At 47.5% G+C, this 22,733-nt stretch overlaps 1 protein-coding gene across 2 annotated transcripts in view; it reads right to left on the bottom strand.

Moving 5' to 3' along the window:
• Positions 1-22,733, bottom strand: part of CHAF1B (chromatin assembly factor 1 subunit B) — a 322,331-nt gene that overhangs the window by 173,025 nt on the left and 126,573 nt on the right. For both annotated transcript variants that reach the window (XM_078656876.1, XM_078656877.1), the window contains exon 4: positions 2,611-2,734. In XM_078656876.1, the coding sequence (XP_078513002.1) occupies positions 2,611-2,734 (124 nt within the window). The remainder of the gene's footprint in view (positions 1-2,610; positions 2,735-22,733) is intronic.

A 22,733-nucleotide genomic window follows, 5' to 3' on the forward strand; every position in this document is an offset into this window, starting at 1 on the left:
CGTAAGAGAGGAAAGGACAGAGAGGTTCGATGAACGAGGCCTCAAGTAAATAAACGAGGAGGTGTTGCAGGAAGACTAGATAGAAAGGATTGTGGGTTTAGCTGTCTGAAGCTCTCTCCCTCGCTTGGCTTCAGCTCCTGCAAATGACCATTCTGTTTTTGAGGCATTCGTTTTGGGACCTGGAGTTGGACTTAATCCACAGATATCTCTGAGCGTTGCTTCCGCAGCATGCAAAGAAGCAGAGGCATTCACACACCTCGACATTCGTGCCAAAAGGTTCAAGTGTCCTAAACCTTAGAATCCACCCAGCCTCAACGAGCAGCTGGCTAAGTAAGGCCATTGCAGCTCTTTTTCTTTGTGTGGTTCTTGCACTTTTAGTGTCCCTTGCTTAACTCTGCACATTCTCGAGTATTTCACCTCTGACCTCCTCCCCGTCGCGCCATCACTGAGCACAGCACCCTCTTAACCCTAAATTGAAAATCCTCTGTCAGAAGGATTCAGGTTCCCTTTCGAGGACGGCACACACCATTGTAGTCCGGGGATTTCAGAAGGGCTCGTATGTAGCACAGGCTGACAGACGCTCATCTGCAGCAAACCAAAACAGGTACCAACATAATGACGACGTATGTATGTACCCAGCAACAGTGCACGTTTCATTATATATCACCTGAGGTCATGGCAGAGGGCCAGGCCCGAGCCACATTGCCCTGTGTTGCGTATTACCGTATTACGTCGAAGCCAGTCGATGGGAGACGGTCCCGTCAGGGCACAGCCCGCCTTCCTGTTCGCGCTTTCACATTCCTTGCTCAGTCCAGGACACTGCTCTCTGGTGCATGTGGCACAGCCAAACTTGAACTGGGTTTGTACACCTACCCCCTACTCGATGTACAGATAAAGTCGCTGCTGCAATATACCCCTAACATCAATGGGCAAAACAATGTCATTGCTACTGAGAGATGCTTACAAAGGACAGCCATGTTATGGGAAAGACAGTTTACATTCTGAGCATTTGTCTCACATCATTAAAGCATTTTCAATGCAATAGGTCTCACTTTTGCAAGCGTTTAAGCAATTGGCATTGTAAATGAATGCCTTTTATTTATGTGTTTTAAACCAAACACGTAAATAAAAGGCATTGTTATTTGTAATGCCAATAGCTCAAAGTCTTGCAAATGGGAGCACTTTAATGTTGGCCGCACCCCTTTCTTCCGACGCTGCTGGCCGTATTCACTGTACAGTGAGCAGCGTATAAACAAAGGGCCACAGAAAATATTAAAGTTAAAGCGCATATGGTACGCTTTCTCACAAAGCAAAATATTTTTTAAACGTTCTGCAGCGTGGCTGCTGAAGTGAATGCGGCACGCCCTATTAACAAATAAAATTAATAAGCGCAGCCGCTAATGTGAACGTGTCCACCTGTAAAATAAATAAGCATGCTAAACTGAAAGCAGACCTCGCCCTAAATTAAATAATTGAATAAGAGCAGCCATTATAGTTAAAGTAAACGGTGTAGTAATTTTAAATAAATACAGTACTCCAAGAGTGCGGAGTGCCGCAATGTCCTACGTGGGATAGGGGAATAGCATTAAAGAAAATAGTGCTCACCAACTTCTATAGCAGACCATGTAACACCACCAGTAAAAGTTCCAGTGGCAAAGTCAGGTAACAAATGCAGACAAGGCAGGACCAAGGAGGGAATAACCAGCCTACTAACCACTCGTAAGCCAGCCTTTACGAAGGACAATGACATAAGCCAATGAAAAATATGGGCGGGGAGTCAAAGCCATACTCCACTAATGCATGCCTCGCAGCAGGGAATGTGTGCTGCCCAGGTTTGACTTAAAAGAACTAGTTACTTAATTTCAGTAACTATCATTCTGATGGATACCGTATTCCTTACCTTGTGAATAATCCCCAAGCATCAGACGGGTCTGGAATCTTTTACAGCAGTTATCCTGCTCATCACTCAGTGGTGTCACGTGGCTCCACGCCAACCTAGTTCTGCTCCAGACATGACAAACTGAGCAGTATACAAGCGCTACCCATCTACTTGTACATTAGTATGACCAGTGTGCAGGTCTATGCAGGGAACTTTATCAATGGAAAAAGAGCCTAATGGGGAGGTAGTAGGTTTGATAAGGTAGTTGCAGTTAGAGTATCCACCAAAAAGATCTTTACTGATAGATACTACTAACCACAGATTCTTTATCTTGTGAATGGATACTATAGTAGTACCTGACAAGGTGGTGGGTTTGTGAACCGGTTCACACCAAAAAGTAATGTAGGACCCAAGCAGGCAAATCGCCCCTCATCAATGCTGAACACCACAGAATTATGGCATGCTTCAGTGGTTGTTATATGCAGCTATCTGCTGCACCTGAAAAGTTGACTAAACACTTTTTTTTAAAGTACTTTAAATAAACAAAAATTACATATAAAATTAAAATAAATCTCAAGCTGCACAAGTTAACTTAACAAAATATGGCCTTCACCAATCGTTCATGTAGAATTTGATGCCTCTTCATTATGTACCATTTCCTAACTTGTGGAAATATACAGCATTTGCAGGGGTAAAATAAGTGCATTCATCATATAGTCATAAAAACATACCTTAAAGTTTTAACAACGCTCCAATTTTCCTTGCTGAGTAGTGCTTCGTCGTCCTCTGGATCCTGAAATGATGTTGGCTCGGGCTCTTTATTATCATTCAGTTTCCACAAAAGTATAGCTGCATCTGTGAGACAAGGACAGAACTCAGACATTTTAATGATCCAAATAAAATGGTAGGTTACAGGGCTAATTAACCATACATTACAGATGCCTGCTGCAACACAAAGAAAGCAACAACAAAATGTTTAAAAAAAGACACTTCACCTCCCTCCACAATCACCCTGATGCTACACCTTCAAGAATTAAGCCTCTTCCGTGTTATTCTCAGCTTAATTACTTCATGAAATAAAACTCGTTTGACAATTAAATCCAGAGAACAGTGATAAATGAAACTAAAGTAAAGAGAAAAGTAGATAAGGGTAACAAAAATAGGTAATGGTGAATACATTTTTTTTTAATGGGGTGAGTGAATGAAAAGGTTTAGGTAATAAAGGGCAATATTTCCAATAATGTTAAAAAATAAAGAAAAACATGTTAAAGATGTATAACTAATTAGGGGAATTGGTCAAATAGTCTGCGTATTTAGGTGGAGTGATATTCACACAGTATCATAATTAAGAATTAAAACCTGGACGTTTTTGAAGTATAATTACTGCATCCCAAGATTAACACAAGTGCCCCATCTCAAGGCACAACCATTTACTTTCTGTGCCTCCATTCAAAAAGACACAAACAGGTGGAACCGTCTGTAGGAAGCTGGATCTGTATATACTATACCAAAGTAAGGTATATTGTGCACAGAGTCCAGTGGATCCCAAAAGGCTTACAGAGGTAAAAGTAGAGAATACCTTACTCTCCCTTTGTGATAGCGTGGCTGAGAAGTAAGGCATTATCCGAGGGTAGTGTTAAGTATTTTTTGTGCACACTCGGGCAAGAAATGATGTCACACACTGAAAGGCTGAACTCAGACCAATTCTTTGTATCCAAAATAATTCTTTAGTTGTATTTTAGAACCAAGCAGGACTTGGTACAGGTAAGTAGAATTGTACTTTTTAGGACAGATTGATCAAAACAAGCAAGCTGGATGAAACTGACTGTTACAGGTTTGTAAAATATTTCAAGACCATAGGTATGTGTAATTACTTTAATTGGGATTACTTTTCAGATCACTCAAGAGTACTTTTTAGATAACTTTTTCTACTCCGTGTGATATGCCTAGATAACACACTGGCACATTTCCCAGATAAAGGTTAAGTAAAACTGTTTTGCATTAAAACACAGTTGCTTAGGTTTCCATACAAACAACTCAAACCTTAGAACTTTTTCAGAGGGAAACAGTCAATGCAATGAGGTTATTAGTTTGCAGATAAGCAATCAGCATTTAAGGTTGAGTTTCGGGGGTTAGAACAAGCGTTCCACCAGGGTCAATGATGCACTCAAAAAGCACCCTCAGCAGCACCAGGGCAGCAGAGTGCTTAGGCCCAATGTTAGCCTATGGGGCTAGGGGGCAGTCGGTTGGTGGCTGCTCTCGGGCAAGCAACAAGATTGAGGGAGCAAAGCTCCTAGGGTTAAGCTCAGGGCAAAAGGGGAACAATGTTAGCACACAAGGTGCACCCACAGGGGCGGCTGGGCACAAGGTTGCCCTCGGGTGCCCTGTTTTCAATGAAAGATCTCCGGTCGGAACAAACACTGCATGCAGGTTCGGGCAGGGAGGCTTCCTGAAGGCGACCACTGGTTGGAGATGTAGATGCAAGTTCGGAAGCAGGGGGTTGCCTGGACACTGTTGATTGGGTCACCCAAGGCCGTGGGGCGTTGAGTGCAGGGGTATGTTTAGAGTGGGGTTTCCTTTCCAGCCCCAGTAAAGGTCTAGGGGACCCTCCAGATAGAGGCTGCAGGGGTCGTCTGGAGGCTTGAGGTAGATCCCAGGCCAGGATAACGGGGGGGATCGCCTCAAGGTGTTGGGCCACTAACTCGTGCCGTGGGCGTCTGGTGCAGAGTGGTGCAGACTCACGGATTCGGCCAGAACCAATGTCTAGTTCCTGAGCAAGTCTGTTGCTCACAGGAGACAAAGTCTTCATAGGTAAGGCAGAGGGCAGGTCCCCCGGGTTCAGGGGGGGGGGGGGGGGAGGGGGGAGGGGGTGGCAGCTGCTGGACATGCCAGGATTCCGCTGGTGCGGGTAGAGTTCAGGACAGGCCGATAGGGTTGGGGCCAAGGCAGTTTGTGTTCTCTTCCTTTAGCACGGCTCTTCGTTCCTTCTTACTTGTTTGAGGAGGCAAGATCTGGGATTGCCACTACATACTAAATTTAGGAGCATTTCAGGTAGGTACAGATGGGGACAATGGGTCCCTTACTTGGGGTGGGTACGGTCCCTTACTTGGGGTGGGTACATTCCCTATTATGCCACCCTACAGTGGGAGGGGTCATAAGCCACTCTCTGGTTGGCTGCCCCCCATCTTTAAGATGGCGGAGACAGAGTTGTGCTTCTCCTCGCCTCCCCCACTTGGGGGGTGGAGTTGGCAAAGGTGGGCAATCTTGGTTTTCCTGTTGATTCTCCCTCCCAAATGGGGTGTTCGAGCCAGTGGGGGTCAGTTGATGGGAGTAGCAAATTGATGGGTCAGATCCCAAAAGCGGCAAGACACAGGTATGTGTGCCATGTCTACTTCACTTTCCTCTGCACCATAACACGCAGCCTGCAATTGGAGGGGTGCAAGTGTGTGTTCAGGTACAGGGCCCTCTCTGTGTGGCACAATATGTGCTGTAGTCCTTAGAAACCTTCCCTGGACAGTGTCAGTGGTACCCATGGTACCTTTTACAAGAGTTACATGTGGCCAGAGTGGTGCCAATTGGGGGTGCAAAGGTACAGTTTTAGGGGAAAAACACACGCCCTGGGTACCTGGTAAGAACCCGGGGTACACTTAGTAAAAGAACATCAAGCAAAAAGTGGGGGGCAACCATGCCAAAAGGGGCACTTTCCTACACCTCCTTAAATTCTGTCAAACTCTCTAACTCAATGCCTGCTTGAATACAGAGAACTCAAAACTATTTCCAATTCCAGAAAGCATTACAAACACAGTACTGTCAAAAACTATAACCACAATATCCAGAGCATGCTCTGCGCCAAATAAATATGCGCAGCTGCATCCATCCCCACACCATCTGCAATATTACATGTTTAAGCACTGCGATGTTTGCTGCAACATGGTTGGAGAAACTAAGAATCTCATAGACCTCAACTACCTTCTCCCACAAAGACTACTCCAAGCTAAACATCTGTCTAACCGTAGGTACCAGATGCCATCTCTGTATCAATGCAAATCTGAGAGCTTAACAGCCTCTCTGAGGAATACAGCGCAATACAAATACAATACAACCTGAACTAGCCCTTTAAGTGAATAGTGCACCAGAGAAATTACCATGGAACCATATTTGCTACTTGACATCTGCCCACATTCACAGTTCATACAGCAAACTGAATTATTTAAATATATCCATGGTGCAGAAAATACCCAAAAGGGTGTTACAATAGGATTCAAAGTTGATCACGAAGCAGAAGGTGTTAACAGTCCCTCCTTCAAGAGAGCCTACTTATTTGCACAACAAGGCTGGCAAGATTCAAAGAAGCTCCCGCTTTGAGATGTGACCTTGGCTCCCCTCACAGGAGAGGAGGCCAACCCCCCCCCCCCCCCACTTTATCCAGAGACCTTTGGCACCTGGACAGGCTGGTAATTAGCTAGTCAGGTAGGTGTGCCACCCCCCAGCTAGTACCACCACTAAGGTGGACTAATCTGATGTGTGTACAATTTTTCACAAGTGCCCATCTTTGAGTTGCCACATTTAGGAACACCCTAAACTTCCCTAATGACCCTAAACTCAGTATTTAGGGGATGCCCTGGCACCAGGAAATCAGATCCTGCTGACCTGAAAGATGAAGGATGTAAAGAGTCGCATCCTGCAAAAACGGAATACCCAGCAACTGACCTGGCGCCCTCACTGCCGGCCTGCCTTCTGACTTTGACAATTGCGCCAAAAGTCAATTTGTCCTGCAACTGCTGAGTCCCCAAATCCCGGGAGACCTGCCAACACTTCACCCAGGAACCAAGTCCTCTCGAGAAATAGAGGGCCTGCTTCCCTGCGACTATCAAAAGACTCCAGTGAGGACTAGACTACAGAAACCCGACGCCTGAAAACACCACTGCACCCATCGCTCCAACCCAGAGTTTAAGTGGGCCAATGGTGTCATTGTGGTCCCCCAGCCCTCCAGAGACAGGGTCCACCATGATTTCACCCCCAGTGAACTCTCCAGCGCCCCCTACATCTCTGCACGCAGGCCCCCCTCTAACGTGACTGCGCTCAGTAAGGAAAACCTGAAGCCTTAAGACATCTCTGCACCCATTGCGCTTCGTTGGGATCATGGGCATACCACTGGGTGGGGAAATCCATGCAGTATCATTACACGTGGACGATCTGTTACTATACATTAGAGATACCTGATCTTTCCCGGATGTCATACCACATCTGCTTACTCGCTGAATACATCTATCAGCACTGAATGTCAACTGGGGAAAGTCCTGCTTGTTTCCACTCTTTTCTACGATGCCTAACACGGTACTCATAATTAACAGAGTTTATGTAGCTTGGCAACCAACTATGTTCTGTTATTTGGGCATTCGGATTTATCATATTGATCGGGACCTACTTGATGGCAATCTCACAAAGGAACTCACTTTCTTAAAGGCAGCAATTTTTTTCCCTTACTCTCTCGGACGTTGGGAGACTTACTCACAAAAATGGTGGTACTCCAGCATCTTTACTTTTTCACTAATCTGCCGCTGTACCTTACTCCACATACTCGAACGCATGCTAAGAGACCTTATTTGGAACACAACTCACTGAAGGGTAACACTCTGGAAATTGTATCTACCATTGGCTCAAGAAGAATTAGCAGTACCTAATTTGAAGCATTATTACTCAGCGTCTCAGATGCAACAATTAGTCAGTTGGATGGTGGAACTACACCTCTCGGACACAGCAGCAGATGGTCCTCTTAGTCGAATGGGTGCCCTTTTTAGGTCTCGCCTAGCGAATGCAGCGCATGCTTTGCACTGCTTGGCGAGACTATTGTGTGGCTTTGGTGAGCGAAGGGAGACAAACCATGTGCGCACACGGACAGGCGATGTGCGCGATCATGGGGTCTCCTCTGCCTCACACGCTCCCACTGCGCGCTCCCACTGCGCACTCCCACTGCGCGCTTGTTAACTCTGGTGGTGTTTCCAGGAACAGACCTTCATTGTTTGTGATGCTTGAGTTAAAACGGACTCAATTACAAAAAAAAGTGTTGCTTTCATAGCAAAAACAAAAGGTTTTTACACGTGCAGGGTTTGTTTCCAACAGGATGTAGAACGGCCTATAATGAATCGTAGCATTCACAGACTTTCAATATAACCATATTTTGAATATGCTACTTACCAGTATGCATCTGTTCTTGGCATGTAGGGCTGCTAACATTCATATCTATTGCATAGATCGACGTCTAGTGTTGGGTCCGGATGATTGCACATTGTTGTCCTGGAATAGTCTTCGAAGTATCACGAGATAGGTGGCTCCTCCCCTGGACTACAGTGCGCATGGGCATCGACTCCATCCCCAGATTGTTTTTAGCCATTGTGGCAGAGATGGAGTGAAATAGTGTAAAGGATGTCCATGCTAATGATTGAATGCAAGAGAGTATCTGCAGCCGCTACGGGCACCGGGGAGGAGGGTGGGCGATATGAATGTTAGCAGCCCTACATACCAAGAACAGATGCATACTGGTAAGTAGCATATTCAGTTCGAGGCATGTGGGCTGCTAAATTCATATCTATTGCATAGAATACATAGCAGTCCCTCCATTAACGGCGGTTGCCCGTGCCAGCTGCAGAAGTCTGAAAGAGTGTCTTGAGAACAGCCTGTCCTACAGCTGCTTGCTGCTTGGAATGCACATCGACACAGTAATGTTTGGTAAATGTGTGCGGTGTAGACCACGTGGCTGCTCTACAAATGTCTTCCAAAGGAATGTTCCCCAGGAAAGCAATGGAGGCCCCCAACTTGCATGTGGAGTGCGCTCTTGGGGGGGATTGTTAAAGTACGTTTAGCTTTTTGATAACAAATCTGAATGCACTTAACAATCCATCTGGCTATTCCTGCTTTGGAAATAGGGTTGCCTTTGTGCTGGGCTGAGAAGGCAACAAAAAGTTGCTGTGTTTTCCTAAAGTGTTGTGTTCTGTCAATGTAGTACATCAACGCCCTTTTTACGTCTAATGTATGGAGCATTCTTTCAGCTACTGTTTGTGGGTTTTGAAAGAATGCAGGCAGGTCAATAGTTTGGTTGATATGAAACTGTGACACCACCTTCGGAAGGAATTTGGGGTTAGTGCGGAGCACTACCCTGTTTGAATGAATTTGTATGAATGGCTCTTGGATTGTGAGCGCTTGCAGCTCACTAACACGCCTGAGCGATCTAATAGCAATGAGAAAAGCCACTTTCCATGTCAGGAACTGAATCTCGCATGAGTGTAGTGGCTCAAAAGGTGGGCCCATCAGCCTAGTGAGGACCACATTGAGGTTCCACACTGGAGCTGGTGGTGTTCTTGGAGGAATGACTCGTTTCAGTCCCTCCAGGAAGGCTTTAATGGCAGGCACCCTGAAAACAGAGAGATGCTGCCTGTTTTGGAGATAAGCCGCTATGGCGGATAAGTGTATCCGAATGGAAGCGTACGCAGATTGCATTTGTAAAGATGTAACAAATAGCAGATGATGTTAGGAATGGATGCATCTAGCGGGTTGATATTGTGTTCAGTACAGTAAATGACAAACCGCTTCCATTTTGCTGCATAGCAAGCTCTGGTAGTCGGCTTTCTTGCCTCCCGGATGATGTCCATGCATTCAGGAGGCAGGTTGAGGTAGCCAAACTCTAGGACCTCAGGAGCCAGATCGCCAGATTGAGCTGTTGCGGATCTGGATGCTGAATGTCGCCATGGTTCTGCGTCAAGAGGCTTGGAGTGAGATGCAGCCTTTGATGCGGTACCACGGAAAGTTCTAGAAACGTGGTGTACCATGGTTGGCGTGCCCACGTTGGAGCAACCAGGATGAGCGTCATCGAGTGTTGCTTTAGCTTTCGTGCCACCAGCGGAATGAGAGGCGCTGGGGGAAAAGCGTACGCAAATCTGCCTGACCAGTTTATCCATATCGCATTCCCCTGCGATTCTGGGTGAGGGAACCTGGCGGCAAAGCTTTGGCATTTTGCGTTTTCCCTTGTGGCAAAGAGGTCTATCTCTGGATGACCCCACTGTTGGAAGTACGGGTGGAGTACTGATGGATGTATCTCCCACTCGTGCATTTGATGGCTGTACCTGCTGAGCAGATCCGCCATCTGATTGTCCTTGCCCGGGAGGTGTTCCGCCATGAGGAAGATGTTCCTCTGAATGGCCCACTTCCACATGCTCTGAGCCAGATGAGACAGCTGTGGAGAGTGAGTACCTCCCTGCTTCTGGATGTAGTACATGGCTGTCATGTTGTCCGTCCGGATCAACACGACCTTGTTACACAGATGTACTTTGAAGGACTTGAGCGCCATGAAGATTGCCATCAGTTCCAGGTAGTTGATGTGCATCTTCTGTTGCTGCGTCGACCACAGTCCCTGCACCATGTAGTGGAGCACATGAGCTCCCCACCCCTGGAGAGATGCGTCCGTTGTTAGGATAATCTGTGGCACAGGCTCTTGGAACGGTCGGCCCTTGCAAAGGTTGTGTGGATTCCACCAATGCAGAGAGTTGTATGCCCGACCGGTAACCAACACTAGGTCTGTCAGTTGTCCTTGAGCCTGTGTCCACTGATTCGCCAAGCATTCTTGGAGCGGACGCATATGCAACCTTGCGTGCGGGACTATGAAGATGCAGGAGGCCATCATGCCTATCAACTGCATGAACACTCGCGCTGGTAGTGAGTGTTGCGGTCTGAACCTCTGGATGAGCGACTGAATGTTGTCGATCCTCACTGGGTTTGGCTGAGCCATAGCAGTCAGGGTATTTATTGTCGCGCCCAGATACTGCCGCACATGGGCTGGCTGAAGGTGCGACTTTGGGTAGTTCAGTGAGAACCCCAGACTGTGAAGGAGGTGAATGGTGTGGGACATGTCTGCGGCGCACTGCTGTTCCGACTTGGCTTGAACGAGCCAGTCGTCTAGGTAAGGGTAGACATGTATGTTCTGTCTCCTGAGGTGCGCCGCAACTGTCGCCAGACACTTTGTAAACACTCTGGGAGCAGTGGTTACTCCGAAGGGTAGGACTTTGAACTGATAATGCCTGTTTTGGATGGTGAACCGGAGGTATTTTCTGTGGGATGGGTGGAGTGGTATGTGAAAATAAGCATCCGAGGTCCAAGGTCGCTAGGAAGTCCCCTTGGTTTAGCAGGGGAAGAATCTGCTGCAGCGTTAGCATGTGAAAGTGTTCTGACAGTATATACAGGTTGAGGGGGCGCAGATCCAGAATGGGTCTGAGGGATCCGTCCTTTTTTGGGATAAGGAAGTACAGGGAATAGACCCCTGTACCTTCCTCCTCCACTGGTACGAGCTCGATTGCGCCTTTTTGCAGCATCACCACCACTTCCTGCTGCAATAAGTGCAAGTGCTCTGCCGACATAGGACGTTGTCTTGGGGGAATGTTGGGTGGAGTGGATGTCAACTCCAAACAATAACCGTACTGGATAAGTTTTCTCACCCATCTGTCTGTGGTGATGGACGTCCAGACTGGCAGGAACTGCTGGAGTCTCCCCCCGACAGGTGTTGGATGGTCGGGGGGCAGTGACAGAGAGTCACTGTTTGTTGGTGGCAGAGGAACGGGAGTTGTTGTTTCCTCTGCCTCTGCCCTTGGCACTATTTCCTCTGTAACCCCCTCTACCCTGCTTGGGGTACGAGGACTGTGCGCCACCTTTCGTGAATTGTATCTGTTGTGCCAGGTGTCCTCTGGTAACACCGCGGGTACCTGAGCGACGAAAAGTGCTCCCCCTGAATAGCTGAGACTGAAGCGCCCCCATGGACTTCGCTGTCTCATTATCTTTTTTAATTTTTTCGAGGGTGGTGTCAACGTCTGGGCCAAACAGTCTGTCTGGATTAACGGGCTGGTTGAGTATAGTTGTTTGAATGTCAGGTTTAAAACCTGATATGCGAAGCCATGCTTGGCGCCTTAACATGACGCTAGTGTTAATCGCACTAGCCGCTGTATCCGCCACATCAAGCGCACACTTTATTGCAGCGTTTGAAATGAGCTTTCCCTCCTGTATTAGCATCTCGGCTGCCTCCTTAAACTCATCTGGGAGGTGTTGAAGGAGATGTTCAAGGGTGTCGTAATGCGCCCTATCATATCGTGCCAACAGTGCCTGTGTGTTTGATATGCGCCAGATATTGGCAGCCTGCGCAGCCACCCTTTTACCAGATGCCTCAAGCACTTTCGACTCCTTGTCTGGGGGAGGAGCTTCACCCGTTGTTTGGGAGTTTGCCCTCTTGCGGGCATTTGCGACAACCAACGAGTCCAGAGGCAACTGTCCCTGAATGTATGCAGGGTCCCCAGGTGCCGGTCTGTATTTCTTTTCGATACGTGGGTTCCCCACTCTTGCCCTGGTAGGTTCCTTAAAGATCTCTGGGGCATGCTTAAGGACACCTTTTAGCATAGGAAGTGTTTTAACAGTCTTTTCTGAGGCAGAGAAAGTGTCAAACAAAAAATCTTCTTCCACCGGGTCAGCATGCATGTCCACATCATGATTTGCAGCTGCCCGCTCTATTAAGGCATTGAATGCCGCTGAATCCTCAGTTGGGGATGTCCGTGCACCAAAACCCTGTGGGTCCTGTACCACCTGATGGCCTCCCTGGTCACCAGTGTCCACCCATGAGTCCTGTTGCTCATCAGGGTCATTGTTAGCCGGGAAATTGTACTGGTCATCCTGGTCATTGTCCTCTCCCCCGGACTGATTGGGGGAAGGTGATGGGCTCCTCCTTGGTGGAGGCTGAATGGGTTCAACAAGGGCATGAAGGTCTTGTGCCGGCCTCTTCTTCTTTAGTGGTATGACATAGGATTCCAATGGTTGGGAAGTGATCTTTCGCTTATAGAGCGTCAATTTCCCCGTTTCGGCATCGATATAATGCTCAGATTGTTCTTCTGAAGCCTGATGTCGATCCAATCGGCCACTTAGCGTCGAAGGTTCCGAAGTGTCAGTGTTCTTCGGCACCGACCGGGGTGCAAATGCCTTCGGTGCCACCTTCGGCGGCAGAGTGTAGAGAAGCTTGGTTGAAGTCTTCGTAGGTGCGTCAACCAGTTTCGGAGCCGACGGCGTGTGAGTCGTCGACGTCAAAGTCTTCTCCCGAATCCGTTTGAGGGAGTCAGTGACCTGCTTTGTGAAGGAAGCTGAGGGTTTCGTAACCGATGCCCTATGTCCGTCACTATCGGAGGACCTCGGTGTCGACGAGGTGTCCGCCGACGCATCTTCGGCCCCAATGGTCCGCGCCTCCGTTGTAGGCTTAGGCGCCGATGCCGTTGCTTTAGATCCGGCGTCTTTGTGCCGATGCGTAGGGCCTCCGGACTTCGGCTCAGGGCCCTTTGTCGACTTTGCTTCGACCGGGCGTTTGCCTGTCGGCGCCGCAGTAGCGTCCGAAGGAGTTTCAACAGTCTTAGTGGACTTTGCCGGAGTAACCGTGCTCGACACGTGTTGGACGACCTTCTTCGAGGACGGGTCCTTGGCCACCTTCTGTGGCGCTGTCGGCTCGACAGCCTTCTTCGGCTTCGGAGGGCGACGGAGTCGATGACGTAGCAGGCTTTTTCAGTTTTGATGGTACGTCGGCCATCTTTGGTGTCGTCGAATCCGAAGGTTTCGGTTTCGATGGTATGTCGGCCATCTTTGGTGTCGTCGAATCCGAAGGTTTCGGTTTCGATACGCGCAATGGCGTCTCCGCTGGTGTGTCCGTGGCCGGGCCAGAAGGCGGGGTCGGGGATAGCGGTGCAGGGTCGTGGGTAAGGCCGAGTGGAGATCCCGTGGCCTGAGTCATGTAACTTTCGGGGCATAGCTCTTCCTCTGAGCTATCTTCCGCGGCCCCATAAACTTCTTCGTCGTCCCCTACCTCCTCGACGTATTCAAGGTCCTGGCCCTCGACGAGTTCTCCGGGATCCGCCTCGACCTCCGTCGATGGTGGTGAAATCTGCAGGCGATGGCTTGGGCCTTCTGCCTCGGGCTCGTCGAAGATGTCGTCGGGTGCCGGAGCCGCTCGCTGGGCCTCGAGGCGCGCCGAAGCTGGAGCGTTTTCTTCGACCTGAACTTTGAGCAGGCCATACAGTTGTCCTCGTTGTGGTCCGGCGAGAGGCATTTGTTACAGACTGGATGCACGTCGATATGTGGGTACTTGGATCCACACACGGGGCAGCGCTTGAACGGACTTCGTTCCATGGTAAGATCGTCGGGGTCTTGCTGCGACGACAGGGCCTCGATGTCCGAAGAGTTAGTCGACTCCGCAGAATTTCGACTCGAAGAGTCGGATGAAGCCCGAGACCGTACGCGAACAATACAGACGCAGTTAACGAAGGCCTTTTGGCCTTAAAGAAGTATGTTTTTCGATTCCGACAAGGAGACGTCGAAATCACATCCGAACCCAATGGCGGAAAAAAACAATCTGGGGATGGAGTCGATGCCCATGCGCACTGTAGTCCAGGGGAGGAGCCACCTATCTCGTGATACTTCGAAGACTCTTCCAGGACAACAATGTGCAATCATCCGGACCCAAAACTAGGCGGCGATCTATGCAATAGATATGAATTTAGCAGCCCACATGCCTCGAACATTGTGTTACGGTCACAATTGTGCTGCTATCATTGCCAAATTCAAGGTTTTCAGTGCATCGACCACTGCCAAATTCAAGGTCTTCAGTGCATCGACCACAGAAGTAGGAAAGTCCTAGTCAGTCACCCTTCAGGCTATACTCCGCTAACTGAAGCAAACAGAGTAGTCCAATATGTTCATGTTCTGTTAGGTAACGTTATTTTATGTTACATTATGTGACACAATTAGCACTTGTAGAACGCACTACTTGCCTTTTGTATGGCACTGCAATGCCTTCAGCAGTTTGGAGTTTACTTAGCGCCAATATCCCATAGCAAGGCACACACACCCTGAATTGCACTGACTAGAAGCATACAAAAACAAGCATTTGCAATGCACTACACGAGTTTGAACTATTGGTATTGTAAATGACAATGACTTTTATTTATGTTTTGTTTTTTAAAACATAAATGAAAGGAATTGTCATTTACAATGCTAATAGCTTAAACTTGTGTAAATGCGAGACCTAATGCATTGCAAATGCTGGTTCATTTGTTCCATTCCTGTTCTAAGGCATCCCTACCTCGTCCTCTACTATTGCAGGTGGCCTGTTGTTGCTTCCGCCGCCGCTTATTTCTCATTAAACTTATTACACATTATGCCCCCACAATACCACTGTTAGGTATGCTCAGGGGGAAGCAGGGCACCATCGATGACTGAACTCTCAAAGTGGCATGCTTTGGGTTCACATACACTGGGGGACCTGTATCAAGATGGCATACTTGTACCATGTAAGTGTTAGAAATGGGGGTCTCTAGTAGGCAGAGGTAGGTACCTTTGTCCAAATAGGGACCCTTGCTTCTAGTCAGGGTAAGGGGATACACACTCTAGATAACCCTTGGTAGCTTGGCACGAGCAGGCAGGCGTATTCCCAAGGCAATGTGTAAAGTATTTGTACCAACAGTAACAGTGATAACACCACAAAGAGACACCAAACCGGTTTAGAAAAATAAAGTATCTTTATCTAAATGAAACCAGACCAAAAGGACAAATATTCAACATACAAGCATTAAGAAAAATGACTTTCTAAAAGGTTTTAGCAACTGGGTCTATAGAAAACTAAGGATGCGTGATTTCTTGCAATGCACTTGTTGTTGCATCAAAATTCACCAAGCCAAGCAGCGATGAGAACAGTCGAAAAACAGATGTGTTGATTCCGGAGACCTTCGTGGATGCGATGAGTCAATTCCGCTGGACACAGGGGAGCGGTGCGTTGGGTCCAGCCTGTTGAAGGAAGCGATGTGTCTATTCTGAGACAACTCCGATCCGCCAGTGATGCGTCAGGGAAAACTTGCTACACAGGGACGATGCGTGGAAATCCGGGCTGCATCGGCGAGCGGCACTACGTTGATTTCTTCAGCCGCGATCCCTAGATGTGTCGATTCTTGCAGCGGCGACAGGCGCTGCATCTGTTTCAGCAGCAGCGTGGTGAGATTCTCATACCATGGCGCAGCATCTGTAAAAAAACTGTCACAAGAAGAGCGATGCATTGATTTTCTTGTTGTTGCGTTGCTTTGCAGCAGGAACAACTTCCAGAGGCCCCACGGTGTCACAGGAACTTCTCATCAGGTCAGAACGCCAAGCAAGGAAGTTCAGGGGAGCTGGGGGTGAAGTCTTTGTATTTCTGGGTCTTCAAAACAGGAGGCAAGCTCTACTCAAACCCTTGGAGACTGTCCTCAAGCAGGAGACGCAGCAAAGTCCTTCTCCTTTCCTTGGCAAAAACAAACTGCAGGCCAACCCCAGACACAGCAAGGGCAGTACTTCTCAGTTTCACCAGCTCTTCTCCTTGGCAAAGGTTCCTGGATTCCAGAAGTAGTCTACAGTTCAGGGGTTTTAGGTCTGATACTTATACCCCAAAATGTCTTTGTTCTCTTTGTGCAAAGAAGCCCTGTGTCCAGTCAAAACCAGTTCTGTCATCTCTGGTGCACCTTCCTGGCAGGAGGTGGAGACAGCATTGGGGAAAGCAGACCAGGCCCATTCAGCCCAGCCCGACTCATCAGGCTCTCTGGAGCCACTGCTCCTCCCCAGCCCCTGACACTCCAAACCCAGACAGTCAATCCACATCCTAGCAGAGGCACACTGGATGGCTAAACAAGAAAATACCTACTTTCTATTGGTGGTATTTTCAAACACAGAATGTAAAAATCACCCTCACTAAAATATGCATTTTAACATTCCGAGTTCAGGCATACTACACTTTATTGCCCTACCTTGTCCCCAGTTATGTTTATAAGATATCACTAACACCCCATTCTGTCCTATGGGAACAGGTATCCTTGCAATAGTGAAAAACTAAATTGGCAGTAATTCACTATCAGGACATGCCAAACACATCAGGGCATGTCCTACCTTTCACACACACTGCACCCTGCCCACAGGGGTACCATGGGCCTACCTTAGTGGTGCCTAATATGTAAAAAAAAAAAAAAAAAAAAAGGGAAGGTTAGGGCAAGGCAAGTGGGCGCACTTGCCAAGTCAACATGGCAGTTAACTGCACACGGACACTGCAGTGGCAGGTCTGAGTTACCTTTTCAGAGCTACTCATGTGGGTGGCACAATCAGTGCTGCAGGCCCACTAGTAGTATTTGATTTACCATCACCGGCACACTCAGTGCCCTTTACTAGGTATTGACAAGTAAATCAAATATGCCTATCAGGTAGAACCAATCATAATAACAATTTACACAGGGAGAACTTGCACTTTGACACTGACAAGCAGTGGCAAAGTACCCAAAGCATCTAAGCCAGCAAAAACGAAATCCAGCACAGCATCAAAAATACAGGAGATAGAGGCAAAAAGTCAGGGGAAACAACATCAAAGATGCCAAGTCTAACCGTGAGACACAGACATAAGAGGAGGGGTTGCCTTGTGGATTGGCACATTACAGCGACATCGGGGGGAGGAGGTGGGGTGTTACACAGAAACCATTGTCTCACCTTACAATGCAGTATGTGCATGTCATGGGAGAGGGGCGGCATCTCATCTGGTGGCTGGCAGACGCACTACTTCCGCTGCAAACTGCCACAACATGGACTTCACTGCGGCATCAAAGGAAGACGGACATGACCCGTCGATGTACCTCCAAGAAATGGGACAAGATTCTGTCACGTCCCACATACGTCCCTCACAATTCCAGGTTCCGGCTGATACAATACAGGGGAGAGGAGTTGGCCTAACGGCTAGGGCGCTCGACCTCGGAATCTGGGTTTGAGTCTCGGTAACTACGCCAAAACCTCCTGTGATTCTGGGCAAATCACTTAATCTCCCCGTGCCTAAAATGAAAGTAACTGGAAACGTAAAATGTAACGTAACTGGAAAAATATGTAAAGCGCTCTGATACCTGATTCGGTTCGGGTCTAGTTCGCGCTATATAAAACTCTGCAAAAAAAATAAAAATACATTCTACATTACACACAGGGTGCATCTAACCCCCGAGAAGATCAGTCATTATTTTCATAAACTGGATGCATCTTGTCCCCACTGCAGCCACCCTGATGTAGATATTTTACGCATGTTGCGGTCATGCCCCTTGTTACAGCCGTACCGGGAGGGGGTCATGTGACATTGGTCGAGCTGCACCGAACAACAGATTGAGTGCACATCGGAGGTCTATATATAGGGCATTCTCCCAAGAGATAGGTAGCACAGGGCCACTACACGCTTTCTGGACCATGGTTACGTAGCGGCATAGCACCTCATTACAAAGCACTGGAAGTCCAGTGAACAGAAGTTTATAACGGCCTGATTACACTCCATCCTCACGTGGGCTAGGGTGGAAGGGGTTCCCCTTTGTAAGGAGGACACACTAGGACTACGCCAATACGCCATCTCATCAAATGGGATGCGATCCGGACTGCCATCCAGACTGCATTAAGTCCCGAGGAGTACGTCGGTGTCGCCAGTGTAACTTAGATGATTCCTGAACAAATTTACCCATATAGACAATGATAATACTGTCAATGATGTGTCACTGAAAATACAATGAGATGTGTACCACATGATGCAGAACTTTTATTGAGAAGATGGTAACTTACCCAAGGCGAACTTGGAAATGCATTGAGAGACAGTGAACCCTCTATGTTTTCCCCTTTTCCCAAACCCACTAACACGCCCAACTCATGTTTATCTCTGCTCTCTTTGAGCTAACTGGTTGTAGGAGAGTAGGGAATGCTTCCTATGGTCACCCCCACTTTTTGCTGTGATTCTCTGGTTTTTCGACTAAAATATGGCTGTGGGCCTGCTAATCAGACCCACAGCCCAGCTGTTCTCTCTCTAAATTAATACCATGCACTTTAGGTGCATACCAGATTGGTTACTGGGTCACTCTTGTGAGCCCCTGTATAGTGTACCATAGGTACCCAGGGCATAGGTGTACCCTAGGCCTACCAGTGGCTGCAGCATGTATTGTGCCACCCTTGGTTTGCCTTCCAAAATGACACCACAGGTCTGTTCACACAGCCTGGGTAAGGTGGTGTAATCACCCTTTAAATATAGTACACCTATATCTACCTTTACATATAGGCACATATACACCTATAAGCCACTCCTATGGTAGGCCTCGACAATCCTGGAGGCAGAGTGCTTGGTTTTATGTGAGAGGGTGCCCTCGCATGAGCTGAGCCCCATACCATATACTCTTAAGTGCATTATAATCCTCGGGGTTAAGGCTAACTTTGGTTTGGCTTTATCAAAACATGTCATGTAAGGTGTCAAACACTTTGGAATACTACCCCTCCCCGCATATTCTGGCGGCGGGGGTAGAATTCCTCCCTTCTAGAGGGTAAAAACATGTATGTTACTGCATTACCTGGTTAAAGTTAAACAGAAATCCCAGTGTGACTCTATGCTTTTGTAATCATGTCAATTGTACATGAGGACAAACACAGCAAATCCAACAAACCATACCACCAAAAGTGAAGCACCAGTAAACGTGAGTCACCCCTAATTAAGGATTCCCATCAAAAGTCTTGTATGGATCAATATTCTCATTTGGTAGTCCTTATCGGGTATCGTGTCTCTTGATCATTGAGACCGGCATACCCAGACAGCCAGTTCGGGGTAGCGACCCACAATCACTCGGTACTACCACATGATGTTGATACGATGGGAAGTGCAGTGCAAAAGCAAAAAAGTGGTGATTTAAAAAAGGATAGGGAACTTAACACAAACCAGTTTTAATGAACGTTAGCCCCTTCCCCTTTAAAAACAAGAACAGTATAACATCATCAACGCAGTCCACACAAATAGCTGCGAGGAGACCAACATGTTTCAGCCCCAAAGGGAAAATTCCCCAGGCTTTCGTCAGGGTCTCTGTTCTAAATATATGCTACTGCTTATAAGTGAATAAAGTGTGAAAAAACTATACAAAAAACACACAAGTGAAAACCAGTAAAGGATATAATTTTCCTTCAACTGTATCAACTCCTCTCTTCGGCACCTGGTCGACTTAGTCCTGTATGTTGGGGACAAACATACCGGTGAATCACGATCAGTTATCATGGTCTGCTAAAAGAGATACATCGTTCCTCAAATATATACAAATTCATTACTCACCCAGGGTGTCCGGGGAGTGGACCTCACCTCTTCCTGGACCTGGCTCAGGATATGTGAGACCCCGCTCTACAATAACAGAAACCGGCTCCGTAAATACAAAGGGCAGAGGGATCAAGCATTGATCTACTCTGGCACTGTAAACATTACGAAGTCATAAGGTCTTCTGTGCATGGAGTACACTAACATCTATCAAAACATTACCATTACAACCAGCTATCCAAACCCTTGTTAGCCACAAACTGGGAAGCCATTGGTGTGATAGTCACTAAAGTAAGAAATCAAGTGATAACAACCTTGATACAAAACTATTGAGAGAGGTAGAGATGTGTGTCCTACCTGTCCGTCGTTGTCTCAGGATGTGAGACTGAGTCAGGGGGAGGCACCGAACCTCCTTCGTTCTCCCTACTTCATTAGTCTGGTCTAATAAAATAAACCAATCGTGGCCGGTGGGGGAGGGGCATGGCCGAGAGGCTGAGTTCGATCTCATTGCCCAATACCTTATTTCTCCGCATCCGCTGGTATATGATGTAGATTGGAGACCGGGGGGAACCCGGGTCTGTGTCACCGACTGCCTTCGGTGTTCGAGAGGCTTGCGCGCGTAATCTCGCGAGACTAGCACGTCGGAACTACAGGATGACGTCACGCGTCAGTCTAGTGTAGTTTATTCATACCGTTTCCGCCATCTGAGGCAGGAAACGCGCGCTGTGAGCCGTGGAAGAACTACCAGATGACATAGTAATCCATGGAACAGTAGTTCAATGTGGGCGAAAGTCACTATAATCAACTTGGCATACAATAACTCACAGAGTCTGTAAACTATGCCCCAAACTATGTTCAGCGCCATAATAAAAGTAAATAGTTTATGAGAGGGAAAGGCAAGAGTGTAATTATAAACAGCTGTTCACTGTTTATGAGTGAAACCACAGGGGAGCGACAGTATAACTACAATCATCTGTCAAACCCCCTATCGAGTCCACACCCGCTGAATTATGTGGTGCAGATAAAGCACTGAAGGAGTAAGGGGCACACGTAAGACACGGTAGCAGTAAATCCAATGTTGCTATAAACCTTCTATAAGGGGTCTTAATCACCAGCATAAATCCAACCAGCACTATGCAGATCACTCTCGCATACCTATATGTATATTCACGACAGATTAAACCAGGGTATATCATCGTTCAATCCTCGTCTGTCTGTGCCCAATTTAAAAACCCACTTTTGCTCACGTAAGAACAAAAATCTAGCCACATCACTCACATGTGGTGGAATGAACGGTTTTTCCAGGACATGCCACTTAAAATCTGTTTCCGCATGATTGTGTGTTATGAAGTGCTTGGTGAGCTTCGAAATGTCTTTTTTGCACCGAAAGGTGCTTCTGTGCTCTTGCATCCTCACACGCACCTTCCGCGTGGTCATACCCACGTACCGTTCGTTACACGTGCAGGTAATGAGGTAGATTAGGTTTGTACTGTTGCAGTTGGAAAACTGCCGCAGTTCCCAAGGCCGATCGGTACCAATGTCCACACTTGTAATTTTAGTAGTCAGAGGGCAAACAGAACAGCCTCCGCACGGATGGTGACCCACCACAGGAGGTAGGTTCCATAGAGTGCCTAACTCTCTCCTAGGTGTAGCTTTAGGGCGAGTGTGTACCAACTGGTCCCTTAAGTTTCTGGAGCGTTTGAAGGCAAAGAGCAGAAAAGCAATTTTCTCTTTGCCACTGTTCAGAATTCTCCAATGTTTCTTAATCACTTTCTGAACGTAATTGGACTTAGAGTTAAAAGTACTCACTAGTGTCAAGCGATCCAGAGATGGTTTCTCTGTGCGAGGTTCCAGTAATGCAGCCCGATGGTTATTCGCTGCTCGTTTGTTGGTACACACTCGCCCTAAAGCTACACCTAGGAGAGAGTTAGGCACTCTATGGGACCTACCTCCTGTGGTGGGTCACCATCCGTGCGGAGGCTGTTCTGTTTGCCCTCTGACTACTAAAATTACAAGCGTGGACATTGGTACCGATCGGCCTTGGGAACTGCGGCAGTTTTCCAACTGCAACAGTACAAACCTAATCTACCTCATTACCTGCACGTGCAACGAACGGTACGTGGGTATGACCACGCGGAAGGTGCGTCTGAGGATGCAAGAGCACAGAAGCACCTTTCGGTGCAAAAAAGACATTTCGAAGCTCACCAAGCACTTCATAACACACAATCATGCGGAAACAGATTTTAAGTGGCATGTCCTGGAAAAACCGTTCATTCCACCACATGTGAGTGATGTGGCTAGATTTTTGTTCTTACATGAACAAAAGTGGGTTTTTAAATTGGGCACAGACAGACGAGGATTGAACGATGATATACCCTGGTTTAATCTGTCGTGAATATACATATAGGTATGCGAGAGTGATCTGCATAGTGCTGGTTGGATTTATGCTGGTGATTAAGACCCCTTATAGAAGGTTTATAGCAACATTGGATTTACTGCTACCGTGTCTTACGTGTGCCCCTTACTCCTTCAGTGCTTTATCTGCACCACATAATTCAGCGGGTGTGGACTCGATAGGGGGTTTGACAGATGATTGTAGTTATACTGTCGCTCCCCTGTGGTTTCACTCAAACAGTGAACAGCTGTTTATAATTACACTCTTGCCTTTCCCTCTCATAAACTATTTACTTTTAT

The sequence above is a fragment of the Lissotriton helveticus genome, chromosome 8 (assembly GCF_964261635.1).
Source record: "Lissotriton helveticus chromosome 8, aLisHel1.1, whole genome shotgun sequence".
Lineage (NCBI taxonomy): Eukaryota > Metazoa > Chordata > Amphibia > Caudata > Salamandridae > Lissotriton > Lissotriton helveticus.